At 46.5% G+C, this 12,627-nt stretch overlaps 1 protein-coding gene across 1 annotated transcript in view; it reads left to right on the top strand.

The window, feature by feature from the left end:
* The window catches only part of HIBADH (3-hydroxyisobutyrate dehydrogenase), a 169,650-nt gene that overhangs the window by 24,480 nt on the left and 132,543 nt on the right, over positions 1-12,627 (top strand). The window contains exon 3 of the mRNA XM_073676564.1: positions 5,034-5,143. Within this exon, the coding sequence (XP_073532665.1) occupies positions 5,034-5,143 (110 nt within the window). The remainder of the gene's footprint in view (positions 1-5,033; positions 5,144-12,627) is intronic.

Raw genomic sequence — 12,627 nt, 5'->3', positions numbered from 1 at the left:
CCCCCCATGTGCATCTCTCATCCACCCCCATGTGCATCTCTCACCCCCCCATGTGCATCTCTCATCCACCCCCATGTGCATCTCTCACCCCCATGTGCATCTCTCACCCCCCCATGTGCATCTCTCACCCCCCCATGTGCATCTCTCACCCCCCCATGTGCATCTCTCACCCCCCCCACTCCTAGTTAATTAATTGTATTTAAAAAAAATAAAACTTGTTATACTTACCCCCATGCAATCCCTGCAGAATCCTGGCGCTCGTCCACGTCGCTGCCACCAGGTTCTCCTGACGTTCGGCCATGTGACGGCGCCACATACATAGCCATCAGCTTTTGTTTTGGCCAAAAGATTTTTAAAGCCGCCACCACGATAAGGTAGACTCTTCTGGGCGGGCCCTACTCTAACCTATTAAAATTTTCTTAAAATATCCAGTACTCTTTTTAGATATATTTTTATTTAGTTTTCTTTAAGGGAATGTGTCATATACATTTTTTTTTTAAATGACCAATAATACCACATACAGGGAATACCGCCACACCATGACCAGACCACATATTACCACAACATAGTGACCGAATAATACCACACAGAAGGGAGAAAAACTGCCACACCATGACCAGACCACATATTACCACTACATTACTAATATTACCACCACATTACTAATATTACCATAAGTGTCATTATACACGGGAGCTCTATACATGGTATGTATAATGTAAGTGTCCAGGTAATCTAGTGATCACCAGTGAAATTATACACAGGAGCTCTGTATATAGTGTCAGTGTACAGGTAATACAGTGATCACCAGTGACATTATACACAGGAGCTCTGTATATAGTGTACAGGTAATACAGTGATCATCAGTGACATTATACACAGGAGCTCTGTATATAGTGTCAGTGTACAGGTAATACAGGGATCACCAGTGAAATTATACACAGGAGCTCTGTATATAGTGTCAGTGTACAGGTAATACAGTGATCACCAGTGACATTATACACAGGAGCTCTGTATATAGTGTCAGTGTACAGGTAATACAGTGATCACCAGTGACATTATACACAGTGTACATGTAATAGACTGACTCACCGGTGACGTCTCTAGGTGAAGTCCTTCATCTTCGCTTTTCTCCTTCATCCAGCACAGACCGCCATCACGTCTTCCAGCCAGGACTCGTCTCTGCATAAAATAACACCGTTATCTAGAGCACATTCCCCAACTTCTACATTACGCAGCTGAATACAGACGTGCATCCACCATCAATATATGGTTAGTTATTATGCAACCTACCATTCCAAATATAAATTGTAATCCACCACTGTGCCCCCATTAACTGTAAATAGGCACTTAATATATAATTTAATTAGAACCTCTACTCTTTCCGCCAATTTTTTACCAGTCACACTCCTGCATCCGCAACGCCCCCTACTCTATACTTCCTGCTCCCCGCATTCAATATTTACATGCACCCCCTGCCCCAATTCATTATATCATGTCCGTGCTCTCCCCACCCCATCATCATTTATCATTTACTCTCCCCCACCCCACATTCGTTATGTGCAGCTCATTATCCCCCTACTCCCAATTCCCCCATGTGCAGCTCTCAAACCCCCCCATGTGCAGCTCTCATCCCCCCCATGTGCACATCTCTCACCCCCTCCCCCACATGTGCCCCTCTCTCATCCCCCTCCCCCACATGTGCCCCTCTCTCATCCCCCTCCCCCACATGTGCCCCTCTCGTCCCCCTCCCCCACATGTGCCCCTCTCGTCCCCCTCCCCCACATGTGCCCCTCTCTCACCCCCCTCCACCACATGTGCCCCTCTCTCATCCCCCTCCACCACATGTGCACCTCTCTCATCCCCCTCCACCACATGTGCACCTCTCTCATCCCCCTCCACCACATGTGCACCTCTCTCATCCCCCTCCACCACATGTGCACCTCTCTCATCCCCCTCCACCACATGTGCACCTCTCTCATCCCCCTCCACCACATGTGCACCTCTCTCATCCCCCTCCACCACATGTGCACCTCTCTCATCCCCCTCCACCACATGTGCACCTCTCTCATCCCCCTCCACCACATGTGCACCTCTCTCATCCCCCTCCACCACATGTGCACCTCTCTCATCCCCCTCCACCACATGTGCACCTCTCTCATCCCCCTCCACCACATGTGCACCTCTCTCATCCCCCACACACATGTGCATCTTCCATCTCCCCCCCCCACACACATGTGCATCTTCCATCTCCCCCCCCCACACACATGTGCATCTCCCATCCCCCCCCACACACATGTGCATCTCCCATCCCCCCCCACACACATGTGCATCTCCCATCCCCCCCCACACACATGTGCATTTCCCATCTCCCCCCCCCCCCCCCCACACACACACATAAGACATACATGTGCATCTCCCATCTCTCCACTCCTAGTTAATTGTATTTTAAAAAAAATAAAACTTGTTATACTTACCCCCATGCGATCCCTGCAGAATCCTGGCGCTCGTCCAAATCGCTGACAGCAGGTTCTCCTGACTTCCGGCCATGTGACGGCACCGTCACATGACCGGAAGTCAGGGGAATCATGAAGGCGCTGCTGCAACAGCGCAGCTCAGCGCTGAAATGTCCCGGACCCGGCGCATAGCATGGGGCCGGGGGCCCCATGAGGAGAGAGACGCACAAGAGGGGGGCCCCCTCGGGGGCCCCTACCGGCCGGGCCCCATACTGGAGTCAGGGCAGTCATGCCCTGATGGCGGCCCTGCTGGAGGCTGGAGGGGCCCCCTCTCCCTCGGGGCCCCCGTTCAATGAACCGGCTGCACGGGCGGTAGTTCCACCCCTGGACTGCCAGCACTTTTGGCCATGACTGCATATATAGATAATAACAAATTGTGATTATATCCCCTGATGCAAGTCTGAGGGCTTATGTATAAGGCAAATGTGTGGATGAACCCTTTATGGCAGCACACACTATTCCCACATGTCCCTATTCTTTGCTGTACTGTGCGACAATGTTTACCAAGGAGAATTAAGTAATTTTTTCAGAGACACTGGTGCAGTGTGAACATTTAGGGAGTAGGGACCCATAATATGGAGCCTTGCTACAACACAAGCCATAACATCATAACTAAACATTGTTGCAGACCGTGTCCTGCGCATATCCTGGCCAGTATAAATGCTCCATCTTACTGCAGTGAGAAACAGATGACAGATTGGCAATTGCCTTATATCGTTTACAGGGGGCAGTTGGAAGGGGATTAAGAAAAGCAGCAAAATAGACAGGACTAATCAGATTTCTCTCAGTGCAATCTGGGATATAGGTTATTAAACTGCAGACACGTCCTACCTTATTTCTTGTTCAAAATACTAGAAGACACAGCAGTGGCAACATATGTCTTTCATTATACACGAGAAACTTATTTTCATTATTTTCTCTTCAAATTGCCACTAAAGTGCATCTGTCACCAGATTTCACAATATAAATGACCTAAATTATTAAATTAATCTATTTGACTGTGTACTTACTTTAAAAATTCATGTCATAATAGCTGTAATGTCCTGATATTAAAAGGAGGATTTTATCGGTCCAGCTATTGAAAGAGAGCTTGTGAGTTTTTGTGTATTAAATCTCTACCCACCCAGCCTGACTGACAGCTGCAGCTTGTACTGAGCAGTGAGAGATCTCAGCTGGGAGGAGGGACACTGAGGAGTTGGCAGTCAGGCTAAATGAAAGGAGATTGAGTTTAAACTTTTTAAAAGGATTACACAGCCATTCTGACTTAGATTTTCCAGAGTAAGTACGCTTTCCCATCAAGTCTAAAAGAAGTATTTAAATTTAATAATGAATTCAGTTTGTTTTGGAAATCTGGTGGCAGATGCACTCTTTATTCCCATAAAAATTAATGTTTAATCCTTTCCCGACATTGGACATACTGGTACGTCCAATGTTGCTTCCCAGGGTATAATGCAGGCTCAGACGCTGAGCCTGCATCATACCCAGAAAATGCTGGCTGTTTTTCACAATCCGTATCTGCCTCTAACATCAGCAATCAGAGCTGAGCATTTAAAGTTCTTGGTCCGAGGCAATAGAATGCAATCATGAGGTGCTGATAGGCTGCCATGGCATCCCGAAAGGGAATCTGTCACCCGCTTGAACTTACCTAAGCTATTAATATGGGCATACAGGTTCTAGAAAACTTAAAATAGTCAGTATGTATGCCTCATATTTGCCGTCTTGTTCAGAAATCATCATCTTTTTAATTCTGCGTTCTTCCAGGCTCTGGGGTGTGCAGTACCTGGAAGGAAAGTTGGCCTCTGGTCTTCATTTGCATGCCTGTCTCCTCCTATCGGCGTCAAAGGGTCCTGTGATGTCTTGTGGTTGGCCTGGCGCCGACGGATAGGGCATCAATGTGAAAGTAGTGGACAACTCCTTTAAGCAGACTCACATTGCAGTTTATTGTCTATTTACAGGTCATTTACACTGCCAAAAGATGGCCGTTAAACAACCACCGATGGGCTGCATGTTTGTGGATTGGCTGTTTAATAACCTGCAGTTCGACCAAGCTTTCAAATTACACACCACGATCAGTAGTAGTTTCTTCTGTGTGCATATATTGTCATTCTCGGCAGCACATGGCCTGTTTACAGAAGACTATGTGCTGCTGAGAATTTATTTTTAAGCAGCTTTAAAAATCATTTCACCCAACAGATGAGCACTTTGCTCGTTTATCAGGTTATGAGTAGCCTGTTTACACTGCATAATTATCCTTAAACAAGAATTCCTAGGAACTTTGGCTCAAAATAATCAGTCATTGTAAATGCACATATATTTTATTTCACTTGCGGACTATGATGATTGAGAAGAGGTTGTCTGAGTAGTGGACAATCTCTTTAAATAAATATAGTATTTTAAAGGTAAAATGTGTAATATTCTGATCATCTGTAATCTTACACTTTTATCCATGGAGAAGACTTTTCCTGTTAATACAGGCAGAAAATTTTGGTGTAACAAAGACTGTTTTCTCTGTACTAGATCGTGGATTCACCATCTGATGTCGCAGACAAGGCTGACCGGATTATTACCATGCTGCCATCAAGCTTGAATGCAATTGAAGCCTACACAGGAACAAATGGGATTTTGAAGTATGTTTTCCTAGCTGGTTTGACTAATGTCCTTTTTATGTAATGTGTATGAAGTTTTTGTTAGAACATATGTGATCTATACATTCAAATTGTGTATGTGCCAGCGATGCAAATGACAGCTTTTCGTTATTAGGAGTCGGTGTTGGCTTACTTAGTTTATCCAAATTTACATTCAAAGTAATATAGCATTATGCAATGTTTGAGGTGACGCATCTCCAGACAATATCAATGTACATCATTCACCTTCATGTTTGTAAAATGTTGCTTAGCCAATCGGAATTATCTGTATTTTTATAGATTCATTGTGTTTAAAGAAAAGCCATCATCATAAAAGGACCTATTTTCTCTAATAACCCCCCACGAGGATGTAACCCCACCCTAATAGGGACAGGAAATACAAAGAGGTTTAAATAGCCCCTCCCACATCCTCCCTCCAGTGTTATTTCCTGTCCCTATCAGGGATGAAGAGGTCATCCCTGGTGTGCTGGGTCGGTGACAGGCACTGGGGGAAGCTATTAGCCGGGCAGCGGAGGATCGAGCGGTTTTACCTCTCCTCACGGCGCTGCTCCCGTCTCGGGACCCCCTCCTGCAGTCCGCACTCTCGGGCAAGGTCTGCAGGATCTTCTGACCGGAGGCCTCTTTGAGCTCTCCGGTCTATCTCCTCCTCCTCCTCCTCTCCCCCGCTGGATGCGCGGGCGACGCCGGCTCCAGGATGTGGAGCGCGCGCCGGAAGTGACGTCGGACGCCGGGCGGTGGATGATGGCATCCCTTCCGGCAGTTTTGCGTTCCACTGTGGACCGCATCAAAAGCTAAGGGGAAAAAAGAGCAGTAATGCCGCCGGTGATCACAAGTCTTCACCTGGACACAGGGGCAGGAGGCGCTGGTCCAGTCGCCCCTAAAGGAGCCCTGGACAGGAAGACATCTGCAGGTAGGACAAAACCATGCCTGTTGAAGCTTTTCGCTCTGCATCTGTAGAGCCCAGCGCTGGTCCAGTCCCAGTAACTATGGCACTGGTAGTCCATCTCCCAGATGCAGGTAATAGTGATTATAGCTCCCCTTCCCTTCTCCCCTCTCTTGTAGGGGCACGAGGAACCTGCATCTGGAGACAAAGTTAAAGCGTCACGCAGATGTCCCATCTGTACAAAAAAACTATCGTCCTCCCATAGAAAGCCCCTATGCAAGGACTGTACGGAGAAGATTATCAGGCAGGAACAACCTTCCTTAATGGAAGAGATAAAGGGTATTGTACATCAAGAGATCAAATCCTCCTTACCCTCGGTTGATTTCCCTACCTAGTCAGGGTTGTAAATCTACTCCCTCAGCAGCCAAAAAGAGGAAAATTAGCCCTCCAGAGGGAGGGGAGGAAGACTCTCAAGAGGAGATACTGTATATATCTCAGAAGATCTTCCAGAGGAAGGTGAACGGAGTCCAACTCCTGATAACTCCCAGCGAGAGAGATATTACTTTCCATCAGATAGCTTGGAGAAATTCCTCATGGCAGTAAGGAGAACTATGGAGGTCGAGGAAGAAAAAGTTCCCCAAACAGTACAGGATCAGATGTTTGGAGGGCCAGAAAAAAATTGGTGTTCCCTATACACCAGAGTATTAGGGACTTGGGCTTAGAGGAGTGGGGATCTCCAGAAAAGAGGTTAAATACCCCTACGGAATTAAAGGATAGATTTCCTGTAGACAATGAGACGACAGAATGCTGGTCTGAAGTCCCAAGAGTGGATATTCAAATTGCACGAGTGGCAAAGAAAACCACACTGCCCTTTGAAGATTCCTCTCAATTAAAAGACCCCTTGGAACGCAAAATGGAGGGACTACTCAGAAAATCCTGGGAGAACTCTGCAGCACTATTAAACACCAAAGCAGTCTCTACGGGCGTAGCTCGACAAATGGCTCATTGGCTAGATCAACTGGAGGAACATCTAGTCTCGGCACCCCCAGAGAAGACCTATTTGCATCCCTACTGCTTCTACAGAAAGCTATGGGGGTTTTAGCAGACGCTTCTGCAGAATCAGTGAGAGTGGCGGCAAGAGCATCTGGACTATCAAACTCTGTAAGAAGGGCCCTATGGTTGAAATCCTGGAACGGCGATGTGGCATCAAAAATGAAATTGTGTTCCATCCCCTGTAAAGGGAAATACATGTTCGGGCCAGCCCTAGATGATCTTCTAGAGAAGGCCTCAGACAAGAATGCCCTCCCGGAACCTAGGAATGTGAGGAAAAGGCCTTTTCGTCCCTCCCAGGAGCAGATCCCTCAATATAGGGTAAAGGGAAAACAGGACGATGGAGCTACCCAAAAGGTAGAGGAGGCAAATATCTTTTTCTCTCCCAAAATCAACGTCAGAACAGACCATGACATCAGGACAGTCAGGGGCCGCGTCTCGAATTTTTTCCTTCCAGTGGAAAAAAAATCTGCTCAGACCTGGGTCCTGAGGGTTGTCTAGTTCAGAGTAAAAATAAATTTCTCCTCCTATCCTCCAGAGAGGATAAACTTAACACATCTCTCCTCTGAGTCATCAGGCCACCCTGATATCCGGTCTTACAGACCTATTATCCTCAGGGGTGATATCCCTGGTTCCTGCAAGAGAGATAGGCACAGGACATTATTCCAGACTCTTCCTAATAAAAAAAACCAAATGGCTCACACCGAGTTATAATTAATCTAAGGCCACTGAATCAGTATATCCACTACCAACGATTCAAGATGGAATCGTTGGTAGTCGATATGGATAGGACAGGACCATGTCATGGCCACAATCGACCTCCAGGATGCATATTACCACATCCCCATACATCCACTTCACAGGAGGTTCCTAAGATTCGCAGTGGCTCAAGGGGAACAAATAGTCCACTATCAATTCAATTTTCTCCCATTTGGAATATCACCAGCCCCGCGAATATTTACAAAAGTCATGGCTTATATCCGGGGTCAGAATATTTCAATAGTACCATACCTCGACGACCTGTTATTAATCGGGCCCTCAGTACCAGTGTGGAGGTTTCACCAATTTAAGATACACCAGGTAACTACTCTCCTCCAAATTAAAGATGTCCGAGTGCATGCAAACAAGCTAATCAACGAAATCTGCTAATTTGGTTGAAAAACTTCACTCACTGAACCACGCAAAATGGCATACTTTATTACGTAGACATGGGGTTATATAGTATTCTCCTTCTAGGTGGGATTAGTAAAATTTATTGCTCTTTTCTGATAACTCTGCACACTGCAATTTGTTCATCTATGTATCTTTTGACCTTAGTAACCCCTTAGGAATTCCGATGGGAGGGGGTGAGTTTGTCTCTCACCGCCATCTTTGCCAACTCAACATGAATCTCTGTTATCAGCCATGCACATGCATACGTCATTCCCAGGAAATCATTTAGTTGTTCGTGTCTACAAATTAGAACAGAAGATGTGAGTTATATATTCATTAACTATTAACATAATCCATGTGCATATACACATTTGCATACGTACATACACATAGATTAATCCATCATCGGTATATTGATTCACACTGATTAGGTAATCTATTAAAAGAAACTAATTGAGTTTCTATACTATATATATTTTACCATGACAGACCCCCCTAAAATCAATTATTTGCTTTTAATATCCATATGCTAAAAATCAGAGGGGGAGAAGAATTGACCCTATGTTAAGGCTATTCTGGAACCCTATGATGTGACGGGCGCCCTGTCCCTTTTAGACTGACCCACTGACGTTCCTAAATCTAACTCCTACGAAGCCGTACAGGAAATGGTTGGAGACCCTAAAAGATTTAGTGACTGGGTAATCGAGGGCCACCCGTAACACAGAAATATGGATATTAACTTTACAAACTCATTTACTTCCTGTAATCTCTCTGGTACAACACTTTTGTTCTAAGGGGAACTGTTTGTTCATAGATTTTGAGAGCCTTAGTAACTTTCCCTGTGGGGCCGGTATTGTCTGGGATATAAGTACAACAATGTTCACCTATCATTTTGCATGCCCCTCCTTCTCTGCAAGTAACATATCTAGAGCTATTCTGTTTTGGAAGATGTGGGTTCTAGTTGGTCAGCTATCCCTTGCAAGGCATCTTTGGTGTAATTGACAAATCTTTGTTGGTTATAATATATGTAATTTATCCAATCTATGTTCTTGTTAACGGTTATTATGGGTATTATGGACTCAAATCCCGCCTTCTCTTGGTCTCGGGCCTTGAATTCGTCTGGCACTCCGAGAACATTAATATATATATGTGGGTCAAAACTGCCTTTGGGGTTAACTTCTCTCTTGGCCCTGTATGTACCTGCAAACGCAGCCTCTATTTCCTCTTTGGATTCCTGGAACTCCGATATAAGGTAAACCGATATTTATTGGTTTAGTTAAGGCACATTCCCCAGTCCATTTGCCCTCTAGTCTAATCCTAATCTTCATGTCACCACATTCAAGGAAGTGTTGTACCAGAAAACTGGAATATCATTCTCTTTAGTAATAATTGTTTGGAATGCACGTGTTACCGTAACAAAGACCCCCCCAGATACTGTCATCAGACAAAGGAACATCAGGATTGTGGGTCTGAGACCACCTTCTTGCAATGGGATGTGTGGACCCATGATGTTTGACCTTCACAACCGTAGGTGATGTAAGCAATACTTTGTAGGGCCCTTCAAATCTGGCCTTGCACGTGATTCTTTATCCAAAATCTCCAGGCTGGATGCTGTGAGTACCTGGTTCAAGATCTGAGTCTGGAATAGAAGAGTACACTGGAGCATGTGTGTTACGGGTCCGGGTGGTGGAACCTCTGTGCCGAGGTGCAAGGAGGGACCCAGAGGGGCGTGACTAAGTATCAACCCGAACCGACCCTGGTCGTACGTTTGCAAATGACACCGTGACCAGGGAGGATCTGGGCTGAGGGACCAGGTGCTACTCTGGGGACGACCTTGTAAGAGAGCAGGTGGCTTCCACGGGTCAGATGGCTGGGACTGACCGGTATGGCGGATGGACACGGCAAGCAGGCGGAAGTCTCTGGTAGCTGACAGGTGATCACAGTTCGAGAAAGCAGGGCAAGTAGCAGTCTTTAGGTTTACCAGGAATGTGGTCACAGCAAGTGACGGCAGGGTCTCCAGGCAAGTAGGCAGGAAACAGGCGGGTGCTCCCAGGTGAGCGGGCAGACAGACCCGGCAGGTGACTGGTGGGCGCTCCCAGGTGAGCGGACTGACGGACTCAGTAGGTAACTGGTGGGCGCTCCCAGGTGAGCGGTCTGACGGACACAGCAGATAATAGGCGGGTGCTCCCAGGTGAGCGGACTGACAGCCAAGGCAGGTAACAGGTAGGTAACAGGTGAGCGCTCCAGGTGAGCAGGCTGGCAGGCTAGGCAGGTAACGGGCAGATAACAGGCTGGCAGGCAGGACGAGGAGTCAGGCTAGCAGCGGGACCTGAGGGCTGAAGCAAAGATCAGACAGAGTGCAAACAACTTTGCTCGGGCACCTTCATTTTGGAGGAGGTGCCTTATATATGGGAGATCCTCCAGCAATTGGCCGGGGACTCCTTAGGACAGCGCGCGCGGTCCCTCTAAGAGAGGGGGAGCGCGCGCGCTCGCGCCCTAAGCGCACTGCTGGGGAAGGCGTGCGCGCCGGCAGCAGCGGGGAGAGAAGCGCTGGAGGACGCGGCGCCAGGAGCGGGGAGGTGAGAGACGGCGTCTCTGCTTAGCAAGGGGCAGAGACGCCGATGCTACAATGTGTTAGTTTTAACTCTTTAGCAAGTCCGACAATAAAATTTACAAGCTTATCATTCCCTGAACTAAGCTGCTGTGGGTAATATCGACCCATTCTAGGTGGCCCCCCAAACAAGATCTCATATGGTGTGATCCCTGTGGGTTGTCTCTGGGTATTTCAAGCTGAGTATAGGGAAATGGGCAGCACCTCCGGCCACGGAAGTGACAATTCTTTACTGGCTTTAAGAATTTTGTTTTTCAAAGTGCCTTTCATCCTTTGTCGCTACTTTGAGGATGATAAGGAGTATGCAGGCCCATATCCGCCCCAATCATCTCCCAGATTGATTTGGTAACTTCTGCAGTGAAAACGGGTCCTTGACCACTTTCAATCACTTCTGGAATCCCGAATCTGCAGATAAGTTCTGTCAGAAGCCTTTTCACTGTAGTTCTAGCAGTCATGGCTCCTAGGTGTGCTTCTGTCCAGCTGGAAAACATATCCACCACCACCAGAACATATTCATATCTTCCACCCTTGGGTAATTGCATATGATCAATTTGGATTCTCTGGAAACGATACTGTGACTTTGCCAGTTTCTTCTTTGGCACATGTTCTGTTCTTCCGGGATTACAAGTGTTAAAAATCTCACAGCTCCTAGTATAGTTTGTAGCAAGAACCGAAATCTTTGGTACAATATAGAGTTTATTGATAGCTGAAATCTGATTCTTCCCTCTATGAACCTTTTCTGGAAAACCTTCTTAAGGTGGTGTGCACCCACTCGCCCAGACCCTCATAGGGCTGATGTGGCTCAGATTCTAGATTTTTTTTTACAAGAAGGTCTGGACAAAGGTCTCAGACCTAGTACTCGTAAGGTCCAGGTAGCGGCATTAAGTTCATACTTTGATCAAACACTAGCAGAACATCAGTGGGTGAGAAGATTTGACAGCAGCCACCCGCATCCACCCTACAGTAACAGACTTGGTTCCCCCTTGGGACCTTAACATTGTTCTGAAGGGGTTAACCCTTCCACCCTTTGAGCCCTTATCAGCCATAAGACTGGACAGGCTGACCTGGAAAATGGCTTTCCTGGTGGCAATAACTACAGCCAGAAGAGTGTATGAACTACAGGCCCCTTCGTTTAACGAACCCTGCCTGAGAATCCTGGAAGATCATCTAATTTTCCAACTTGATCCTTCATTTCTACCTAAGGTGGTCTCAAATTTCCACAGATCTCAGGAGATAATCCTTCCATCATTTTGTGACAACCCAAAAGACAAAAAAGAAATGGAATTCCACACTCTGGATGTTCAGAGAATAGTACTGCACTATCTTCAGGAAACAGAAGAAGGAAGGAAAGACAAGAACCTATTTGTCCATACACAAGGTCCAAACAGGGGAAAGAAGGCAGCAAAATCCACAATAGCCAACTGGTTTAAGAGGGCAATTACGGAGGCTTACCATATCCAGGATCTACCTCCTCCAGCAAAGCTCAAGGCCAATTCTACAAGGGCGATATCTGTCTCCTGGGCTGAAAAAGCCAGCGCATCCATCGAACAGATTTGCAGAGCTGCTACATGGTCCTCAATTCATACTTTCTCTAAACACTACAGACTAGACTTAATGTCTGTTGGAGATTTAGCCTTCCGAAGGAGGGTCATCAGGCTATTGTCCCTCCCAAGTATATCTTTGGTATACCTCCTGTGTGCTGTGGTGGGGGGGTTATTAGAGAAAATAGAATTAGACTTACCGGTAATTCGGTTTCTAATAACCCACCAC

Source organism: Phyllobates terribilis, unplaced genomic scaffold, assembly GCF_046119375.1.
Source record: "Phyllobates terribilis strain yellow unplaced genomic scaffold, ASM4611937v1 Scaffold_4__5_contigs__length_816908805, whole genome shotgun sequence".
Taxonomy (NCBI): Eukaryota; Metazoa; Chordata; class Amphibia; order Anura; family Dendrobatidae; genus Phyllobates; species Phyllobates terribilis.
The sequence above is the reverse complement of the archived record's forward strand: the minus strand, read 5'-3'. Positions and strand labels throughout refer to the sequence as shown.